The sequence below is a fragment of the Medicago sativa genome, chromosome 3 (genome assembly GCF_051527215.1).
Source record: "Medicago sativa cultivar Bolivia chromosome 3, Bolivia_mono, whole genome shotgun sequence".
Classification (NCBI taxonomy): domain Eukaryota; kingdom Viridiplantae; phylum Streptophyta; class Magnoliopsida; order Fabales; family Fabaceae; genus Medicago; species Medicago sativa.
Window position 1 is genome coordinate 29371128 of NC_140751.1, and position 23233 is coordinate 29394360.

The 23233-nt window shown below is 36.9% G+C and overlaps 1 protein-coding gene and 1 pseudogene across 2 annotated transcripts; one reads left to right on the plus strand and one right to left on the minus strand.

Moving 5' to 3' along the window:
- Positions 1 to 22794, plus strand: part of LOC146936980 (putative disease resistance RPP13-like protein 1) — a 114509-nt pseudogene extending 91715 nt beyond the window's left edge.
- LOC146936987 (protein CORTICAL MICROTUBULE DISORDERING 3-like) lies at positions 1470 to 5322 on the minus strand. 2 transcript variants are annotated; one of them, XM_085751514.1, is made up of 7 exons: positions 4565 to 5322; positions 4378 to 4448; positions 4220 to 4256; positions 3361 to 3909; positions 2425 to 2646; positions 1992 to 2083; positions 1470 to 1786 (listed from the first exon to the last, which is right to left on the minus strand). In XM_085751514.1, exons 5-7 carry the CDS (start codon positions 2638 to 2640, stop codon positions 1777 to 1779), a joined length of 318 nt encoding a protein of 105 aa, XP_085607640.1. In that variant the 5' UTR covers positions 2641 to 2646; positions 3361 to 3909; positions 4220 to 4256; positions 4378 to 4448; positions 4565 to 5322; the 3' UTR covers positions 1470 to 1776. The 2 variants fall into 2 exon arrangements, with proteins under 2 accessions (XP_085607640.1, XP_085607639.1); XM_085751513.1 differs by having other exon boundaries at positions 4378 to 5322.
- Positions 22795 to 23233: the final 439 nt, after the last annotated feature.

Here is a 23233-nt window from a genome sequence, read left to right on the forward strand (position 1 = left end):
CTTATGGACTCTCAGCTTTCTATGCTCCTAATACTGAGGCTGGTATCTCTGGTATCGGTAATCAAGGACAGATTCCTGTAACAACTTTTGCTTCTACAAGCACCTCTATGCCTCAAGTAACTACTGTTACCGATCCTATCGTACACACTGTGCGACAGGTAATTGATGTTGACACTCCACGTGGACAAGACCCTATAATGGAGGCTATGAGGGAACAGTTGAGAGAGCTAGCTGGAGAACTTCGTGAGGTCAAAGCTAGCCGTGGGAGTAGTGTTTCTGCTAAGGCTCGTGATCTATGCTTGGTATCCCGATTTGAGGTTCCTAAGAAGTTCAAAGAGCCAAATTTTGACAAATACAACGGATCTTCTTGTCCACATAGCCATGTCATTCGGTATGTCCGAAAGATGGCCAACTATGCAGATAATGATGCACTGATGATCCACTGCTTCCAAGATAGCTTGGCAGAAGATGCAGCAGATTGGTACACTGGTTTGAGCAAAGACAACATCCATACTTTTGAGGAACTCGCTGCTGCTTTTGAAAGTCATTATGAGTTCAACACCCGCTTGAAGCCGAATAGGGATTCCCTTAAGTATTTGTCCCAAAAGTCAGACGAAACCTTCCGTGAATATGCTCAGAGATGGAGAGGGGTAGCTGCCCGTGTTTCTCCCAGGCCAGTCTATTGAAGAGTCTAATCTAGACAAAATTCTGAGGCTCATTAAAAAGAGTGACTATAAGATTGTAGACCAGCTGTTGCAGACTTCGTCAAAAATATCCATCTTATCTTTGCTCCTGAGTTCAGAAGCTCACAGGAAAGTGTTGATGAAAGTACTGGAACAGGCCTATGTTGACCATGAAGTCTCCGTGGATCAGTTCAGTGGAATAGTGGGTAACATTACTGCTTGCAATAACTTGGGGTTTGGTGATGATGAACTCCCCGAAGCAGGGAAACACCACAACTTATCCTTGCATATCTCAGTGCACTGTAAGTCTGACATGATATACAACGTGTTGGTAGACACTGGATCATCTTTAAATGTAATGCCTGAGTCTACATTGAGACAGTTGAGTCATCACGGAATTTCTCTAAGGGGAAGCAGTTACTTGGTTAAGGCTGTTGACGGATCCCGTAAAGATGTTCTTGGAGAGGTCAATAGTGCAGAAAACACTTTTTAAATCAGGTGAATATGACTTTTTAAATCGGGTGAACATCTGATTTATAGGTGGCCGATTTAAAAAGTGTATTTGATTTTAAATCAGCCCCCTTTACCCGATTTAGAATCGTTTAATTTAAATCGGTTGAACCCATCTAAAATCTTTTAATTTAAATCGGTTGATACCATTTAAAAAAGGCTAACAAGAGTCAAAAAATTTTGAATTTAAATCGGTTCACCCCATTTAAATTCTCTATATATTTTAATTTTTTTTTATACACGATTATGGTACTGAATATAATATGAAATATCATATGATCAATGAAGGTATAAAACAATAATATTAATTTACTAAAACTTAATGTGTGCTTACTAGTACATGTCAAATTACAAAATAATTCTAGACCACAATGTCTCGTCATGTAAACAAAAAATAAGAGAAATATTGTTCATCTAACAAAATAAGCTATTAACATGACATGGACAAGCTTACTAGAAGAAATCAATTCACTAGCTTTAGAACCTAGAATTTGCAAAGTCTTATCATCGGCCTTCTATTTTTCCTCCTTGCCAATAACCTCACTATGGCCCAAAGCATCGACTGAATCAATTGCAGTAATCATTACTTGAACCTGTACAATTAAGAAAACATGTTTTAGACTCTACTTATATTTTCATTTTATAAATTCAGCATTATATGAAAGAATGGGGCAAGAGCTATCTTCTGCATAGACAAATGCACAAAAGACTCAGTTTGGTATATAAAAGAATGCCTTAACTTTGGTATATAAAAGACTCAGTTCCAATATTTAAAACCAGGTCAAAGGAAATCGTTACCTTAAATTTCTTATTATACATTCAGTGGTATTAGCCTCTTCTAATGCTGCAGCAGCAGCTGCAGAAGCAAGAGCTTTCCTTTCCATTGCATCCTGGATTCAGTTCACAATAAATAAAAAAAAACCCTTTAATCAAATTTGCCTTCAAATCAAAAAGAAGAAAAACAGTAAAATAATGGTCAATCCAAGGTTACAAGAAACCAGCCAAGCTTTTTTTTGAAAGAAACCAGCCAAGCCAAGCTATCATCTACAAACCTATCATTTCTAATGCATAAACAATCAATCACACTGCATGCATTTTTGTACTATAAGAAAAGTGAGAGTCAGATACAGATTGCAATTTTTAGTGGTGGCACAATCTGTTTATATCATACTTGTGCATTTCCATATTATATGACCACTAGAAATCAATGTTAAATTTCCAAAATTAATACCTTTCCAAGCCTTGAAAGTTTGCCAGACACAGCATCAAGAGGAACACCTCCATCACTCCATTTCTTTTCATGAATTGTAATGCCACCAATAGCTGCAAACTTGGGTTTCTCTACCTCCAAACAACTTTGAGGAGAAGAGTCTATAGTATTCTTATCCACAGAAGAATCATTGTCATCTGATTTTCGGCTTTTCACATCACTCAATCTCCTTGACATTGCAACCTGACAAAAAAAAATCAGAATGACTTCAATACAAATCACACTAAGTATCGACCAGCTAACTTGCCAACATACCTACATAAATAAGGATAAGTATTGAATTAACATTCAGGTAATATGCTGACATATAAAAGGAACTGATCGTCTGATTTAGCAAAAATCAAATTAATTTTCAATTCCTAATAATCTATTACCATGCATCATTTTTATAAAAACAATAAAATGATAACAAATTAACACTCTGGAAGAGTCCATATTTCAGACTATACTATCTAGACTTGCAAACAACTAAGCCAACGCATTAATCTCTAGATCTTAATAGTTTCTCTTATAGTTTTTCTAGGTATTCCTCTACCTCTAGTGATTTGACTACCCTCTATTTGATCTACCCTCCTTACTACATAATCTACGGGTCTTCTCTTTACATGTCTAAACCACCTAATCCTAGTTTCCATAATCTTTGCTACTATAGGTGCTGCCCCAACTCTCTCTAAGGTCGTCATTTCTAATCCTATCATGTTTAGTCTTACTACACATCCAACACAACGACCTTATCTCTGCTACGCTCATAACAGTGCAAGAACATATGTGGAATAAACACTTGTGATGTAACATAAGAAGTTCAGCTATTATCCTATCCTTCCAAAGCAAGCATTTCATTAATAAGATACTTAAAAAGCTAAAATAAAGTAGCAAATTCAAGGAAATATGACTCACTTGTAAGATCTTAAGTAGAAATCCCTCCAGTTAACTACACTCTTGACCTACACGTAGTTTAATTTGGGGTAAGGTTTACATATATGTTCCAGATTAATTCAGATAAGACTAATTCAAAAAAATTGAAAGTTATAAATTCAAGGAGAGAAGAACGGGAAGACAAGAAACCGACATTTCTACACAAATACTCTAAAGGTAGCAAGGCCAAGAGCCTCATTACGTATTTAAATGACTCAGTTTCTAATGAAATTTAAAATTTTCTCGTTATGAAATGATAAATCATGTGAGTAAGTCAATGTTCTATACTTGGGAGGACCAAGAATGTTAATGATTAAAGATCCAAAGTTATTGAATTGCCAAGCCATTAATGAACAAGGAAATACCAAATTTCAATAAATAAAAAGAACTCAGTTCGTGAAAAATTAGTATTATTAAAGTTATTGTAGGAATTTTGGTAATCGAAGAAAACAAAGTGAAGAAAAAATGAGCAAACAACAATCACAACCTCAGTGCTAGATAGCCCGCGCAATGAGTCGGTGAGTCCATCTCCTACATGATCAGCAAAAAGGAATATTAAGAATTAAAATACATACTATATTGTTCAAGGAATAAATAAAAAGGAATATTAGTCAAAATTTAGTCAAAACCAAATGAAACAGAGAAATATAAAAAATTGCTCAAAATTATATCCTTGGATTTGGGTACTTATGAATCAGTTTTTTTTATCACTCTACACTTAGAACATCATGCATGCTATCAGTTCTCAACAACAAAGGATGACAAATGTTGGATATAAATGAAGAATAATGAAAAACTGAATAAAATTTCATCCATTTAAAGTGAAATTCAACTATTTTACCTGTGAAATTTTCAGGGAAACAAGCTCGAGAAGCATCCTTGAAATCATGACATCCACACCAAGAAAAGCATGAGTTCAAATGGATATATTTCAATGGATTAGAAATACAAACAGAACAAAAACACAGATGATGCAGGAAAGAGGGTTTGAGAACATACCTTCCAGCAAAGTGATGATAACCTCCTCCTGGACCATAATGTGTTTTCCCTTGGTTACATCAAACACAGACCTATGAAAAGCAGATACACATTATTAGAGTTCACAAAAACTGTAACTATGCCATTACCTGCCAATTAAGAAATTTGAAAACAGTAATAATACATGGACAACCACTTTTTGTACAACCTATAGTTCATCAGTTCAAAAATATGGTTAATTAAACTGAGTTCATCGATAATTCAACCCTAGTTTTAGAACCAACACTATTATCTTTAGGTTGGCCTTCAACATTTTGTTCATCCCAATTCTTCCTTGCGGTCTTGGCGGACCCAGCCAACATATCAGAAATCTTAGAAATCCCAGCTACCATCTTCTTCTTTGCAGTGGAATCTCCAACAGCCGGCGAAAACTTGATTCCCCCAGACAACCTTCTCCCCGGAGAAATCGAAGCTCTTCTAGGATTTGGCGAAGGCTGCTTCCTTGTCGTCGGAGACGGCTGTCTATACCTCGACGGAACAATGATAGCTGCTTCCCGTGAAACCTTCCGATTCTCCTCTCGAGCAAAAACCAAACTCGGAACCACACATTTCGATGGTACCGGTGATGAAGATCTCTTCATCTTCCCCGCCGGAGATGGATCTCTCTCAGCAGAAACTTTACCAAACTTCCCTGCAGACTGTGATCGTTTAGCAGTCGCCGGAGATGAAAATCTCTTCGGCGTTGGTAAATTATCTCGTGGAGCAAGTGGTTCCGTGAATGAACATTGTTCATCTTCTGCTGCTGTTGTTGAGGTAGAAGCCTTCGTTGGAGAAGAGATCGGAGCTGGATAAAGCAGGTACAATTCCGATGAGTTGGAGAAGAGGTAGAACGAGCATCGCGTTTGGGTTTGGAAGAGGATCTAGATCTAGTTTTTTTTTTGTCGAAAGAAGGATGTAGATCTAGTTGTTTGGTTAAGTTTGATGCTATAAATCATGTGGACCGGTTTATTATCATTATCACCATTTTGAGTTTGAATCTTATTTACAACCATGCCCCTGAATTTAGTTTTTAAATCAGGTGGATATCAACCCATTTAAAATCTTTGACTTAAAAAGTGTTTTTTGCACTAGTGGGTAGATCTGCCAATTACCATTGGCCCTGAAACATTCCAAATCACTTTCCAGGTTATGGACATCAATGCTTCTTACAGTTGCCTCCTCGGAAGACCGTGGATTCACGACGCTGGGGCAGTAACTTCCACTCTGCATCAAAAGCTCAAGTTTGTGAGGAACGGTAAGCTTGTCACTGTACATGGTGAAGAAGCATATCTGGTTAGCCAAGTGTCATCTTTCTCTTGTGTTGAAGCAGGGTCTGCTGAAGGAACGTCATTTCAAGGCTTGACTGTTGAAGGTGCGGAGCCCCGAAGGGCTAGTGCTAGCATGGCTTCATTGAAAGACGCCCAGAAAGCTGTTCAAGAAGGGCAAACTGCTGGCTGGGGCAAAGTGATACAGATTTTGGAGAATAAGCGCAGAGAGGGTCTTGGATTCTCCCCAACCTCAAGCGTTTCAACAGGAACTTTCTACAGTGCTGGGTTTATCAATGCTATTGTCGAAGATGCTGCTGGAGGTAGTTATGTGCCTACATTTGTTGTACCAGGAGGCACCGTGAGAAATTGGGAGGCCATTGATATTCCTTTAGTCATGCATGCTTCCATGTAATGTGTCTTGTTGCTCATGTTTTTCTTTGTTTTCAAAATAACAATCCTTTCGCTCTGCCCAAGGCGAAAGTGATGTCTTTGTAAGGGCATGTTTGTTTCGGCATTGCCATTATTAATAAAAGTTGTCGTCTTTTCCGCGACTTTTTGATTTTTACTTTTTAGTGCCTTTTCCTTGGAAATAATGGTAATGCCAGAAAAAACCAAAACATCTGTATTTTCTTATTAATTTCAAAAATCTGCATGAAAAAACATTTTCCTAAAATCATTCCAATCATATTATGCACATTGAATCATAATAAACCCGTTGAACACAGTGACCCTATGGTTCCTCCAAATTTTGAATTCCCTGTATATGAAGCCGAAGATGAGGAGGATGATGAAGAGATACCATATGAGATCACTCGACTGCTTGAGCAAGAAAGAAGAGCCATTCAGCCTCACCAGGAAGAAATTGAGCTTATCAACTTGGGTACTGAAGAGAACAAGCGGGAAATCAGAATTGGTGCTGCACTCGAGCCATAAGTGAAGAGGAGAATCACTCAGCTTCTCTATGATTATCCAGATGTCTTTGCATGGTCTTATGCAGATATGCCGGGTCTAGATCCCAAGATTGTGGAACATCGGATACCGACAAGGCCTGAATGCCCTCCTGTCAAACAGAAATTGAGAAGGTCTCGTCCAGATATGGCTCTTAAGATTAAGGCTGAAGTGCAAAAGCAAATTGACGCAGGTTTCCTTATGACAGCTGAATATCCTGAGTGGATTGCCAACATTGTACCAGTACCAAAGAAAGATGGGAAAGTTCGAATGTGTGTTGATTACAGAGATCTGAATAAAGCCAGTCCAAAAGATAACTTCCCATTGCCTCATATTGATGTACTTGTTGACAGTACTGCTCAATCCAAAGTGTTCTCCTTTATGGATGGTTTCTCCGGTTATAATCAGATACAGATGTCACCTGAAGATAGAGAAAAGACATCCTTTATCACTCCATGGGGAACATTCTGTTATAAAGTGATGCCGTTTGGCTTGATAAATGCTGGTTTTACCTATCAAAGAGGTATGACTACTCTGTTTCATGAAATGATTCACAAAGAGATTGAAGTATATGTTGATGATATGATTGTGAAATCAAGTGATGAAGAGCAGCATATTGTGTATTTGAAAAAGATGTTTGAAAGATTGAGAAAGTACAAGCTGCGGTTGAATCCTAACAAGTTTACATTCGGTGTAAGATCTGGAAAGTTGCTAGGCTTCATTGTCAGCCAAAGAGGCATTGAAGTTGATCCCGACAAGGTCCGAGCTATCAGAGAGATGCCGACCCCTCACACTGAAAAGCAAGTTAGAGGTTTCCTCGGACGCCTGAATTATATTTCAAGATTCATATCTCACATGACCACTACCTGTGGACCAATTTTCAAATTGCTCAGAAAGAATCAGCCTGTTGTATGGAATGATGAATGTCAGGAAGCTTTTGATAGCATTAAAGAATACTTGTTGGAACCACCTATCCTTGTCCCGCCAGTGGAAGGAAGGCCTTTGATTATGTATCTGTCAGTATTAGATGATTCTGTGGGTTGTGTTCTCGGTCAACAAGACGAGACTGGAAAGAAAGAACATGCTATCTATTATCTGAGCAAGAAATTCACCGACTGTGAGACTCGGTATACGATGCTTGAAAAGACTTGTTGTGATTTAGCTTGGGCTGCCAAACGCCTGCGTCATTATATGGTAAATCATACAACTTGGTTGATATCCCGAATGGATCCAATCAAGTACATCTTTGAAAAGCCTGCTGTTACTGGAAAGATTGCACATTGGCAAATGTTGTTGTCTGAATATGATATTGTGTACAAAGCTCAGAAAGCAATCAAAGGAAGTATCCTTGCTGAGCATCTTGCTTGTCAACCTCTTGATGATTACCAGCCGATTAAGTTTGATTTCCCTGATGAAGAGATTATGTACCTGAAAGCAAAAGACTGTGAAGAACCACTGATCAATGAAGGGCCGGATCCCAATAGCAAATGGGGATTGGTGTTTGATGGTGCTGTCAATGCTTACGGTAAAGGGATTGGTGCCATCATTGTAACTCCACAGGGGCACCACATTCCTTTCACTGCACGAATAACCTTCAAATGAACGAACAACATAGCTGAATATGAATCTTGCATCTTGGGCATCGAAGAAGCCATTGATATGAGAATTAAGCACCTTGACATCTATGGAGATGCTGCACTTGTCATTAATCAGATAAAAGGTGAATGGAAGACTCATCATGAGAAGCTGATCCCTTACCGTGACTATGCAAGACGTCTATTGACATACTTTACAAAGGTTGAGCTGCACCATATCCCTCGGGATGAAAATCAGATGGCTGATGCTCTTGCTACTTTGTCTTCCATGTTTCGCGTGAACCACTGGAATGACGTGCCAATAATCAAGGTACAACGTCTTGATAGGCCTGCTCACGTGTTTGTTGTTGAAAATATGCCAGATCAAGCTGATGAAGTTATGAATGATAGAAAGCCTTGGTATTATAACATCAAACAGTTCTTGCAGAATCGTGAATACCCACCTGGTGCTTCCAACAGGGATAAAAAGACCTTGAGGAGATGGGCCAGTAGATTCCTTCTGGACGGAGAAATCCTATACAAAAGGAACTATGATATGGTCTTGCTGAGATGTGTTGATAAACAAGAAGCTGAGAAATTGATGCATGATGTACATGATGGTACTTTTGGGACCCATGCCACGGGCCATACCATGTCAAGAAAACTGTTAAGAGCCGGCTATTACTGGATAACTATGGAGCGTGACTGTTACAAATATGCCAAGAGATGCCACAAATGCCAAATCTATGCTGACAAGATTCATGTGCCTCCGCATTCCCTCAATGTTATCTCTTCCCCATGGCCTTTCTCTATGTGGGGCATTGACATGATCGGAAGAATTGAACCGAAAGCTTCCAATGGGCATCGTTTCATTTTAGTGGCAATTGACTATTTCACCAAGTGGGTCGAGGCTGCTTCCTATGCAAATGTGACCAAGCAAGTGGTTGTCAAATTTATCAAGAATAACATCATCTTCCGATACGGTGTTCCCAACAAGATCATCACTGACAATGGTTCCAATTTGAACAATAGCATGATGCAAACTTTATGTGAAGAATTCAAGATTGAACATCACAACTCTTCTCCTTATAGACCTCAGATGAATGGTGCAGTTGAGGCCGCTAACAAAAACATTAAGAAGATTGTTCAGAAGATGGTCACTACTTACAAAGACTGGCATGAAATGCTACCTTTTGCCTTGCATGGTTACCGTACTACGGTGCGTAGTTCAACAGGGGCAACTCCCTTTTCTCTAGTATATGGTATGGAAGCAGTTCTCCCTCTGGAGGTTGAGATTCCATCTCTTCGAGTGATCATGGAAGCAAAGTTAACTGAGGCTGAATGGTGTCAAAGTCGGTATGATCAGTTGAATTTGATTGAAGAGAAACGTATGAATGCTATGGCTCATGGATAGTTGTATCAAGTGCGAATGAAGAATGCTTTTGATAAGAAAGTCCGACCCCGAGAATTCAAGGAGGGCGAACTTGTATTGAAAAGAAGGATAAGTCAGCAACCCGACCCAAGGGGAAAGTGGACACCTAACTACGAAGGTCCTTATGTTGTCAAGAAGGTTTTCTCTGGTGGTGCCTTGATCCTTACACACATGGATGGTGTTGAACTTCCGAATCCTGTAAATGCCGATATAGTCAAGAAATACTTTGTCTAAAAAGAAAAGAACAGCGTGGTAGGTCGAAAACCCGAAAGGGCGGCCTAGGCAAAAATGCGCTTCCCGGTGGATCGAAAACCCGAAAGGGCGATCCAGGCAAAAGTTAGGGACAAAAAAAATAAATATGAAAAAGCTCGTTGAGATTATACGCGACTCAGGCAAAAATGAGCGCCTCGATGAGCCGAAAACCCGAAAGGGCGGTTCATGCAAAAATGAGGTTGATAATAAAAGACAAGTAACTATATCTGGCAAGTCACCATCACCCCTTGGGGCATCTGCAACTGTCAATGATCGTCTTCATCAGAAGCTTCTGTACTTGTGAATTCAAAATTTCTATGAAATATAGCGGTCATCGTGTTCAATGTACCACCAACCAATAAAATTACCATTTTCCAAGCTTTGTAAATCTGTGGAGTTATGCCTTTGGCTGACTTTCACTCTTCTACATCAATTTGAGCATGTGCTTTTGTTTGAAATTCTATTTCCTTTCTACTTTCAATGCTATATACAAAATATTTTCTTTCTATTTGATAATGTCAATGTCTGAAACAAACATCTTTTAAAGTTGAAAAATCTCTTTCTGTCTATTTTGAAAGCAAACCTGAGCAACAGGGTATATTCCATTGAAACATGCATGAATAAATGAGTGTCAATGTCTATTTCAATACATGTTACAAGCAGTTTGTTCCCCAGGATGATCTGTGGTCAATGGCAAGAATGAAAAAACAGAATGAAAAATGGGAAAAATGAAAATGAAAATGAAAAGCTCGCTAAGTCGAAAACCCGAAAGGGCGGCTTAGGAAAAAATGAGCACCCCGCTGATTGACAACCTATGAAGGCAATTCAGGCAAAAATGGGGCAATGAAAAGAACTTATTCCCGGTGAATCGAAAACCCGAAAGGGCGGTTCAGGCAAAAATGGGATTGAAAAATGAAAGAATGAAAATGATATAAAAAGCATTGACCACAGATACGAACATCCAATGTTTACCCAGCACTCACACGCCTAGCAATGGCAATACTGTATCAAAGAATCTTCCAAGGTCCCTCTTCTGCAGGCTTTGTGTATGTGATATGATATGTTGCCCTCAACCAGGGTTTCGATACGTCTCTCAACGACAGTCTCTCCATAGAGGATTCCTATAGTACGAGCCACCACGTGCCCAATCTTCCAATGTTTTGTCTGTCTCTGCGAAATTTCTCTGCCAAATAGTAAACCAATTATGCATTTCCAAGCATTCATACATGCATGATCATGCATTTTATGTGCTCATACATTTAATGATCTTATTATACCATACATACATGATGCATTTCCAATCTCGACTTTCAATTCAATTCAATTTCCACTTTCAATTCAACTCAATTTCAATTTCCAACTCAACTCAGTCTCAATTTCAATTGAACCCAATTTCAATTTCCAATTCAACTCAATCTCGATTTCCAATTCAATTCAATTTCAACTCTCAATTCAATTCCAATGTCTATGTCTCTGTTAAACCCTCAATTCAATTCCATGTCTATGTCTATGTCCCTGATTATTCTCAACTTTCAATGTCTCTTTCAATATCAACTTTCAATTCAGTTCAAGTCAATGTTAATCCACTCTCAATTTGCTTTTGGGCCAACAAAAATGGTCATGTCTATCTTCAAATCAAGTCAATATCAACTTACTCTCAATTTGTATCTTTCCAAATCAAACTTCCAATTTGTTTCTTGTTATTGGTCAAGTGGCTAGTTCGATCCAAAGAATAGCTTGTACCTGCTTACATGCCTATGCTTTCGGTCAAACGGCAAGTTCTATCCAAAGAACAGTTTGTACCCTGCTTATATTTTGTTATCGGTCAAACGACAAGTTTGATCCAAAGAACAGTTTGCCCCTACCTATATGTTGTGGTATTGATCAAGCAGCAGGTTCGATCCAAAGAACAGCTTGTATCAGCCTTTTGTCTATGTCTCCAGGTCAAATAGCAAGTTCGATCCAAAGAATAGTTTGTACCTGCCTATCTGTTTGAATTTTCAATCAAGCGACAAGTTCTATCCAAAGAACAGCTTGTATCTGCCTATATGTCTATGTTTCCGGTCAAGTGACAAGTTCGATCCAAAGAACAGCTTGTACCTATCTTGTACTTCTATTCCCGGTCAAGTGGCAAGTTCGATCCAAAGAACAACTTGTACCCATCTCTTGTTTGTATTACCTGGTCAAGTGGCTAGTTCAATCCAAAGAACAGCTTGTACCTATCTTTTGTCCCCTGGTTTGTCTATCCTATCAATGTCTACCTAAATCCCCCAGTGATATGACATGCTCTATAGACTCCAGTTCGTTTGTCTTGCATTCATAATCAAAATGTTGCATGGCATTCATGTTTCTGAAAATATGAGAGCGTATTTTTATGTCCAAAAACAGTGCAAATGTTAATATTTAAGTATCTTCATCCTGTCAAATCAAAGACTACGTCTCTTGACCCTCCGGACAAAGAAAATTAAATAGGGGCAACTGTTATACCCTAATTTTGGACCTAAAAATACTAGCTCAATTCTTCTTTTCTTGCATTTCAAGTCACCCAAAACATTTTTCTTGCGTTTCAAGTCATTTGAATTTGTCTCTGATCAATTGCAACTTTCTCTGCATCTTATTTCAAAGTTATTTGCAAAAGTCATGAAGAAGGGTATTTTAGTCATTTCCTGCATTCAAACTCATTTTAGTCCTTGAAGGTTGTTTGGGTCTTTTCAATTGGTTTGTATAAGTCCTTGTTTCAATTCCATGTCAAAATCCATTTCAAAAAATTGCATCTGAGTTATTTTGAATCAGTTTAGCCCCTAGGGGCATTTTAGTCATTTCTTGTGTTAAAACTCTGTTTAATCTCTAAAAATTGTCTCTGAGTCTTTCAATTTGCTTGTATAAACTCTTGCCTTAATTCCCTGTTAAAAAACCATTTTAAAATTGCATCTGAGACATTTTGAGTCATTTTAGTCCCTGGGGGTATTTTGGTCATTTCACACAAAATTTTGGCAGAGAGAGGTTACTTTGAAGTACCTCATTTAAGTAATTGGTTCATTTTAGTCCATTTTATGTTTTTATTGGTTTCACTTTACGTTATTTTCCATTTACCAATTTTAATTCAATTTTATTTTAATTTTCATTTTAGTCCTCCAAGTCTTAAAAATTGCATTTTAGTCCTTTTTTATTTTTAGTTTCGTCCTTTGACCAATTTACATTTTAGTCCTTTAAGTCCAATTTTTGTTTTTAGCTTTTTATTTACAGTTTGGTCCCCAAAGTCTTAGTCAATTGCAGAATGGTCCTTCTTTTCAAATTACAGATTAGTCCCCCAATTTCCAGAAATTGCACAAAGACCCCAAAGTCCAAATTCGAATCACACAAGTCCAGTACAGGTGTCACAAGCTCATTGGCCCAGAATATCACACTTGGCCTATAAATAGAGGCCAACTCATCAATGCAACAGAACAATCATCAATCACAACACGCCAACTCATCACAATCACAGAAACAAAATCACACATTCTCTCTCTTGACAGTTACGATCAAAAGCCAAAGAAACCCAGAAATTCATCCCCAATTCATCAAACCCTAAATTTCCAGAACAAAGAATTGAATCGAATTGAAGCTAATTCGTTGCAGTTCTCAGAGATTCGAGTTCGAATCTTCATCATCGAACTGAAGGATCTGCAATCCAAGCACAAATTCAAAAGAATAGTATGATCACAGTTCGGAGAGGTGAGAAGAAGAGAGGATCAAAGCAGAATCACATCAGTGAAGAAAAAGAAGAGAATAACTGATTTATTTTCAGTTCAAGAACTTACCAGAAGCATTTGCAAGGATCTTTTTGTTCGAATCTCCAATCAAAACCAGGTAATCATCACAACTTCTTCGTTTTTCATCGCAAAAAGCTCAACGAAGGTCTATAACACAAAATAAACGGTGAATCATAGTGGATCCACGACTTAGAAACATTTTTTCTTCGAAAAACTTTAAAAAGATTCGAAAAAGATTAAAACCGAAACCCTAAAAATGTAATCTGTGAAGATTCACCGTTTATTTTGCAAATCCAAGCACATATTCATAATCAGTGTAGAAATTAGTTCAGGTTAGGGTTTTGTTTCAAGAGTTTCGAAGAAGATTTGAAAACGTTGAGACCGTAGTTTCAAACTTAGATCTACGAAGATTCACCGTTTGTTTCGTAAAACTAAGTCCAGATTCATAATCAGTGTAAAAAATAGAACAAGTAAGGGTTTAGATCCATAAAGATCAAAGATGTTTGAGATGTTGCCGGAATCTGGAATTCACGGCGGTGACAATGAAGATTCCGATGAATCTTCATCGTCTCCAGTCGTTTCATTCCAGAAACCGGCGGTGGAGAGGTGAACGGAGAAGAAGAGAGAAGTGAGAGCTTCTCTCACTAGAATAAGCTTAGAGAGAGAAAGAGAAGTAGGAAATGGCCTTGGACCGGCCTGTTGAGTATATAAAGGGCCTTGAACCAGACCGGTTCACTTGAACCAGTCTGGTTCACCCCTGAGCCTTGAATCTCCACCATTGGATCTAGGGTTGATCCAATTGGATCAATCCAACGGCCTCTGTGCTTCCCTGGTGATCCAGGTCCATTTGCCTTTGGGCCTGGGCTTCTTCCTTCGTTATTCCTTTGTTTTTTTGCTATGTACACTTGTTTTCTTGCTGTTTGAACCCCTGCATGCTTATTTTTGTACTATAAAATTCCCTAAAATTTCACACATGTTCTTGATGATTTTTGTGAGGTTCTTGTGCCATTTGTTTACTGGAAAACTTGATAAAAAATATTGACACATTTTCTTGCTTATTTCTTGAATCTTGTATTAAAAAACCTCTGAAAAATTGCTTAATTTCCTTTCTAACTCTTGAAAATATTTGTGGTCCATACTATGTGATTTTGTGAAGTTTTTACCTATTGTTTTAAGTGTGTTTTGCTGCATGTGTGAATAATGATCAATTGCTTGCTTTGCAAGTTTTTTTGTTAGTGGATAAATAGTGTAAATATGCCTAAATTCACTTCAAAATGCAAAGCTTATCATATTGCTTGGATTCTCATTCTAAAACCTGAGTTTATGCCTTTAAAAAATATGTTGAATTGTGAGAATTATAGGCCATATGATTCTTGCATTTTTGTGATTGAATTTTAGCTATATTTTGCATTGTTTTGGCTTTGTCTTGTGTTGATTTCTATGCTCTTGTTATAGTATCTTACTTGCTTTATTTTCACCGTATCACACCTTATGCTACTAACCATTTCATTATGTTTCATTCATCCATAAGCATCTCATCCTCCATCTTATGTTCCTAGCTTTATTTCTTGCACTTTAAATTTTGCGAATACTTAGTATGTAAAGACTTAGGAATTTTTTGTAATTTTCTTAAAGCTTTTTAATTCTTCCAAGACCATAGCATGTATTTAGGCAAATGATGTAAAGGACAATGGTCTCTAATGATGTACACCGACACAAGCACCGACACATGCACACACACCACACGGATACTTTAGATGTATGCTTAGGGAATGTATGTTTTAGATGTATGTTTAGGAACCTTGACATTTAGGCAAATTCTCTTTTCCAAAAAAATATAAACAACATCACTCAAAACATTTTCCAAATAAACCTTGGGATCCAAATTCCCATTGATTTTCCCTTTCTTTTCTTATATAAAATCTTAATGAATTTTAATCATACTTAGACCTTTTTGCAAAATAACTAATTCCACCTCACCTCTTCTAAATCTCATGCCCTTGAGGCGTCTTTCTATTCTTCAAAATCCCATTTTCAAACTTAAAATCAACCAACAAAAACAAAAACATTTTTGGAAGAGAACTACGATGGATTTGATCTCTTAAAAGGGTACGTAGGCAAGGGACCAATATTCCTTCAATTCAAATAAAACAAAAATTCAAAACATTCTTCTCCCTCCAATTCTTCACTTAGTAAACTCTTAGGTTTAAATAAACATTTTTCAAATAGCATTTAAAAATCAAGCGCGCGCGTAGAAAGTAAAGACGGTTCCTATAGGATACTATAGTCGTTATGGGTGCCTAACACCTTCCCGTAGCGAAAACAACTCCCGAACCTCGATTCTCAAGGGTTTTGCTTATTTTTCCCTTCCCAAGAAAAAATGAGATATCAAAGGTTAGAAAGGTTCAAACTTAATCAATGTTTGACACCCGAAAACCAAGATAAAACAGTATTTAAAAAATGATTTCGGTAATAACGTCAAAGACATTTCCATAAGGTTGCTAATAAACAAAGGTGTTGTAAAGAAATTAAACCTTTGCATAGCAGATAATACTCTGACTTGTCAGGAGTTGCCTACAACATTGGACTCTATCTCAGACATAGAACCCACACACAAACCTTTTCCTTAAGGTGTATTCTAAAATCCCGTGCGTTTAAGGCCGTGTATCTTAGTTTTAACGAACGCTCTAGGAATTCTGCCACGAAATTCCATAGGACCAGCCTTAGTTCCACATTCATATAGGTGGGTCTATCAAGGGTACTTCTGCAACTAGGTACCCCACTCAATATAGAGTATATATCTTATTAAGAGTTTCTATTAGCTCATCCTTCTATCATAGCATGTTCTATCACTTCATGACTTGTTATTACCCATTGAACCTAAGTCTTGGGATCTCCAGTCATGTAGGTCGGGTTTCCATCACTCAGTGATCTATAAGCATTAGTCCCATCCTATTGGATGTGTTTAGGACTTTCTTTCTAGTAATTCCTTTCGTCAAAGGATTGACTAATTCTTTATCAGTAGGTACATGATATACTTTAACCATTCCTTTTGAAAGTAGCTAGCTCTCTAATCCTTTATGTGTTCGTGCCTTAATAATCGTCTCTTGCCATTGTAGTAACGATTCTCAATTTTTGTAATAGTTGCAGTACTATCATAATGAATTAACACTTCTGGACACAGTATTACCCACTAAGGGTTCTCAACTAGAAAACATTTTATCAACTTGCTTCTTCAATAGTTTTCTCTAGTGTTCTCATCTTAGAATCATTCCATAGTGGATTGAGTCAATATCATTTGTTTCAACAAACAACTCCTCTAGTGATACTCAATGGGCAACCACTGTCGCTTACGACTCATCTGATGGATGTTCTATTTTGTATCATGTGCCATTCAAGTACGATTGGATACTTCTCATTTGTATTTTGTACTATTCAAGTACAATATGATACTTCTCATTAGTATCTTGTACCATTCAAGTACAATAGAATACTTCTCCTAATGTAATCCAAGAGTCATAATTTTCTTAAGGCACCTTATGGCTCTTTTAATAGCATGGCAATGCTTTTCATGCGTTCACTAGTAAACTTGAACAAAAGTTTCACGACATGGCCAACGTCGGGTCTAATACATTCAATGCTATACTTAAAGACTGCCAATGATGCTCACATTTTCTGTTTGTCTAACATCATCTCAAGTGTTCTTGAAAAGTTTTACACTTGGATCATAAACTGTGCTAGCAAGTTTACAGTCATATAATTACTTTTCTTAAAATATTCTCAACCTTGTGAGATTCATCAGAAAGGTTCTCCTTTTGATATAGTAATCTTGAAACCAAGAATTACTTCAACTTCATCTAGGTCTTTCTTATCAATGTCGTTGACAAACAATGATTTCACATAATTCATAACATGAATCTCTCAACCAATTTGAGCAAGTCGTCTTCATGGAGACATATGATCGTGCAAATATTATTTACATATTTGTTGTAAATACATTTGTCACTTTCATTCACATCAGACTCATCGATAGCATTAGAATGTCAAATTTTTCGTGTCATACCTTAGGCTTTGTTTGGTAGTTTGGAGGGGAGGGAAGGGGAGGGTTTTGGAAAAAAGGAAGAAGCAAGAGGAAGAAATAGAAGACATTGGGAGGAGAGGGCTTTGGAGGTTAATTTTTTACTCATAATAAAAAATCCCCCCCATTTGGGGGAACTAAAAAATTGTATTGGGGAGGGTTTTGGGGGGTTATGGATGGTTTATATAAATTTTTCGAATTCAATCTATGTTATTATAATATTTTTAAAATTAAAAGTATATTAATCATAAGTATTAGTTTATCATTCTCTAAAAAATTGTTCTTTCAAAAAATGTGATTTTTTTGTCCATTTTTCTATATATTTCTAACCCCCCAAAGCCCTCCCCTCCCTTCCCCTCCAAACTCCCAAACAAAGCCTTAGGAGTTTATTGTACACCTCATAAAGATTTATCTAACTTACAGACCTTGTTTTCTTGTCCATGAACCACAATACCTTCAGGTTATTCCATATAGACTTCTTCTTCTAGTTTACCTTAAAAAAGGCAACTTTCACTACCATTTGGAGTACTATCGAGTTATAAACAACGACTAAAGGGACTAGTACTCTTATGGATATAATTCAAGTGACTGGTGAATGAGTGTCAAAGAAGTCTATATTTTTCTCTTTGTCTAAAACCTTTTACTACAAGGAGAGCATTGTACTCATCAACCGTACCAACAGGTTTTAGTTTTTTCCAAAATCCAAATACAACTGATTAGTTTGCAACCATGAGGCAAGTCCTTCAAGTGTCATGTTTTGTTAAACTCTAGAGAATCCATTTTATCGTTTATTGTTTTTTTTTTGCCGTAATTCAGCATCCAATAAGGATATAGCTTCTTTAAGGCTTAATGGATCTTCTTCCAATGTATATACCATAAGCTTCATACACTTTAGCAGTTCTTGCTTTCTTACCTCTTCGAGGTTCTATAACATCTTGTATGATGTTTTCATAACTATTTCTAATTATTGGAATGTGATAAGATATATTGCCCTCACTAGTTCTTAATATAGAAGGGGAATTTAATATACCCTCACTAGTTCCACCACTATTCTTTAATTTACAGGGGTACTTACTTCATAGAAATCAGCATCGTTTGACTTTATGATCACTTTAGCATTTAGGGAAATAAAACCTATAAGCTTCCCTAATTATAGCATACACAATGAATACACATTCATAAGCTCTACTAGTGAGTTTAACTCTCTTGGGTTCGAAATCCACACTTATGTCAAACAATCCCAAATTCAAAAATAAGACAGGTTGGATTGTCTTTTTTTTCAAAAATTTCTTAATTAGAATTTTTTGTTCATAGACTTGGGTACTCTATCCAACATAAATTTCAATTTTCGTTATAGAAATTGAACATATCAAGCATATCAATTTTATTTTTCAAAATTCGCAGTCATCAGTAAATACGATAAAATGTCATTTTATCATTTCTAGGTTATGTGCCATTAATTTCGCACATATCATAATTTATTAAGTTTAGAGATTCAAATTCTCTAAACACTGATTTGTATGTACTTTTGGTTCATTAAACTTGATTGCAAAAAATAAAATTGTCTAATCATATAACTTTGGAATTAAGTCCATGTTACTCAAGTATAAAATTAAAAGCTTGTTCTCATAATAAATTTTGATATGTCAAATATTAAAATCACGCAACTTATAAAATAAAGAAGAATTTAATTTTGAACATACCATCAAAGCGCAGTCTCTTCGGCCAAGAATGCGTGGTACACAAGTCTCTATTTGAGTTTGATTCAACTTAATCTTATTCAGTAGAAATCTGAAATTCAGATTCTTTCTTATTTTTGGAGCATACATCACATCCTAGAGAATAATTTTTCTTTTCGGACATGAATTGCAACTTCATATATCCAATGCCAACTACTTTAGTGGTGTAAGAAGATTCTAACAACACTTTCATATTTTCAGCAGTATCATATGTTTTGAACATAGCATAATCATAGAAAACATGGCGTGATGCGCTAATGTTTATCCACCATTCACTTAATTCACCAACTAGAATGATTTAACTAATCATATCATTGAATTTCTCTTTAGTCATGTTAGACTACAATGCAGCACTTGAGATGTTCATATAATTGTGGGACATATGACATGGTATCTCACAATTGTATTAAAAATAAATTGTGAACCAATGCCAATTCTTGATGGTGGATGATGATTTTCACTTAGGACCTTTTTGGGGTTTATATTCTCCTTGCAATTAAAGTTATTAATTCACAGTGCGGTTCTGATTTTTTTGAAAATAAATTTCAAACAGATTCAAAGTAGCATATGTGAATTTCGTTAGTGAAATTGTTATAATAACAATCACTTCATCATGTTCAGTACATAGATGTGTTTCTATAGCTTTTTATCATTCGTGTATTTATGGACAACGAAACCTCAATAAGTAATTCCTTCGGTAGACATAGCAGCTGATTTGTCTTAAAATTTTTGTTTTTCGAGTTCAGAAACGTACCTTTTTTTTTCTTTATAAAATCGAAGTCACCACCAAAGATATTACCATGTTGAGTCTTCTTGAAGTCTTACCGGGTTGAGTCACGACCAGGTCGCTTTCTTTAAGACAAATCACGACTCTACCCGAAATTGTGCAAGGTAGACTAACAACTGTGTGCCTCCAGGATAAACCAGTCCAGTTCACCTGTTCAATTAAATACTGCACCGTAAATAATCGTTCGAGAAATAACACCCTCTTATATGGTACTAAGAGCCACTCTTTAATACTGAAACCAATAAGGTATTGTTACCATTCTATCATGGCGTTGAGACCACTCAAATATGATTAATCTCACTTATATGTTGCTCACATATACTCTTGATTATAATGTGGAATTTTAACTCACACTTGACACATTAACATCTCTCCATTAAGTGTCAGGATCTCTGTGTCCGTGATCCACCACCAATAACCGCTCTCACTCCCTCACAATATTGAACTGAGATGTGATACCAGCGTTGAAATTTGTAAAGGTGCCTACACTGGTGTAGAACGACAATTTGGAGAAAGAACAACCACACAAGTGAGAATGATACCACCACATCTTCATCCAAAATTTTAAGGCTTAAATATAAGATTATTGTTAACTGACACTTGATACATCACAATGTTCTCTTTCTCAAATATGACTAAATTCTAGTCCTTTCAAGGCACGGTTGTCCATACTAAATTGTATGGTGGGACAAGCTTTCCGAGTCGGTTGAGTGATCCTTTGTTTTCCAACATGGTGTCATTATGCATCTCTAATTGGGAATATTGTGTAACACTTCCACCACTAGGTCAACTACCTTCTCTCAAGGACTTGACTATTGAGTGTATGACAATGGAAACAATTGGGCTAGAATTCTATGGCATGACAGTAGAACCTTCCACTTCTTCATTCCAACCATTTCAGTCTCTCGAGTCTTCAAAATTCTCTAGCATGCCAAATTGGAAGGAATGGATGCACCATAGTCACATTATTCGCGGTTCGTTCTGGTACGCGGTACGGGTACGGGTTCGCGGTACGCGACAGGAGAAGAATTCGGTACGTATAGGGGTATACAGCTTCGGTACGCTCCGGTTCGTAGTAGTAATAATACCTAAATAAATATAGTGAGCTATAAAAAAAAAGTATTTTTTTTACCTAATTTCTTCTACCAAGTTTCTCACTCTCCACTCTTTGTTCATGTTCTTCTCACTCAGTCCTCAACTCATGGTGATTCATTTTATATTTACTTTGTAGTCTAAACCTTTTTTTCAACCAATCAGCGGTAACCATGCTTTGGTACGCTTGGTTCGCTGGTTTGTGCGTACCAATACGCCGAAGTACCCGAATTCGGTACTCACGTACCAATTCGCAATTCTCCCTTGATTACACGAATTATGTGACTATGGGATGCACTATGAAAATGGTGAGTTTGATTTTCCTCGCCTTAGAAATTTGTACTTAACCCAATGCCCTCAACTAAGAGGACATTTGCCTAGCCATCTTTCTTCGATAGATAAGATCAATATAACTGGTTGTGAAAGTCTCTTGACAACACCATCTACTACTTTGCATTGGCTCACCTCATTAAACAAAATAAGTATTCAAGGATATATAAAAGGGTCTACAGAAAGTTCCCAATCGTTGTTACTTGGGCGTGAAAGAACCCAATGGTTGTTGCTTGAGATTGATTCTCCCTGTGTGCTTCAATGTGTAAGCATCAAGTATTGTGATACCATGTTTTCATTACCCAAAATTATTAGGAGCAGCATTTGTCTTCGATTCTTGGAACTTCATGGCCTTCCGTCTCTCGCTGCTTTTCCAACAGATGGTCTACCCACCTCATTGCAGTCACTTACAATTGATCAATGTCCGAATTTAGCATTCCTGCCACTTGAAACATGGGGCAATTACACATCTCTTTGGAATTTGAACTTATGGAATAGTTGTTATGCACTTACCTCTTTCCCTTTGGATGGTTTTCCCCGCACTCCAATATCTTTCCATTCGTGGCTGTAAAAATCTGGAATCCATTTTTATTTCAGAAAGTTCTTCTCATCTCCTGTCAACCCTTCAATCAATTTTTGTATATGAATGTGATGCACTTAGATCATTGACGCTACAGATGGACACCCTGATCTCTCTTGAACGTTTGATTCTCCAAGCTCTTCCCAAACTAACTTTATCGTTTGGTAATGGAGCTTGCCTACCTCCCAAATTACGTAGGATTTCTTTTGTATCACTGAGAGTAGCAACGCCTGTAGCTGAATGGGGTCTCCAAAGCCTTAATGTTCTAACAGGATTGACCATTGAAGGTGATGATATTGTTAAAACCTTGCTGAAGGAGCAGTTACTGCCGATTTCCCTTGTGTATCTAGGAATCGATACTCTCTTTGATGTGAAATCTTTTGAAGGATACTTAAATTTTATGGTTGTTCACGGCTTGAGTCACTGTCAAAAGACACTTTGCCTTCCTCTCTTAAGATATTGAGAATCTTCAAATGTCCTCTGTTAGAAGCAAACTATAAAAGTCAGAGGTGGGAACATTTGTCCATCCCAGTCTTGGAAATAAATGAGGAAGTGATGATATGAAGGAAGGGACGCAAAGAGAAAGGAAGGAAAATATGCAATCCTGTTTCAGGTATGAGTTTCTTTTATGCATTTATCCAGGAAGAATCGTTCAATTTTTCCTGTCGAACAATTCATAAAATAGTCAAGTTCATTTATAATAACCAACAAACTGTGGTAAAACACCATTTCTTGAGATTTTGAAATTAATCTGGTCTAAGACTTTGTTACACAATTTTCTCAACAAGTAAAAGAAAACTAAAAGGTCTGCTGCATAAGTACAAGTAGATTAAAATAAGAATCCAGATTGATTCATGGTTCAATGTAATGCCAACTTGTTCCAGTAAAATATACTTATCCTAAAGGTAATAATTTCAATGTCTATTTTATGCATCATGCACCCTCAATGTCTATTCTATACATTTACATGGATAAATAAATACAATTACAATTTACAACTTTA

Excerpts from the sequence above, each read along its gene's own strand:
- LOC146936987 (XM_085751514.1), bottom strand. The coding sequence starts at position 2,640 with ATGTCAAGGAGATTGAGTGATGTGAAAAGCCGAAAATCAGATGACAAT. Across the intron at positions 2,084-2,424 it reads AACTTTCAAGGCTTGGAAAG|GATGCAATGGAAAGGAAAGC; the intron begins GTATTAATTTTG and ends AACTGAATCCAG.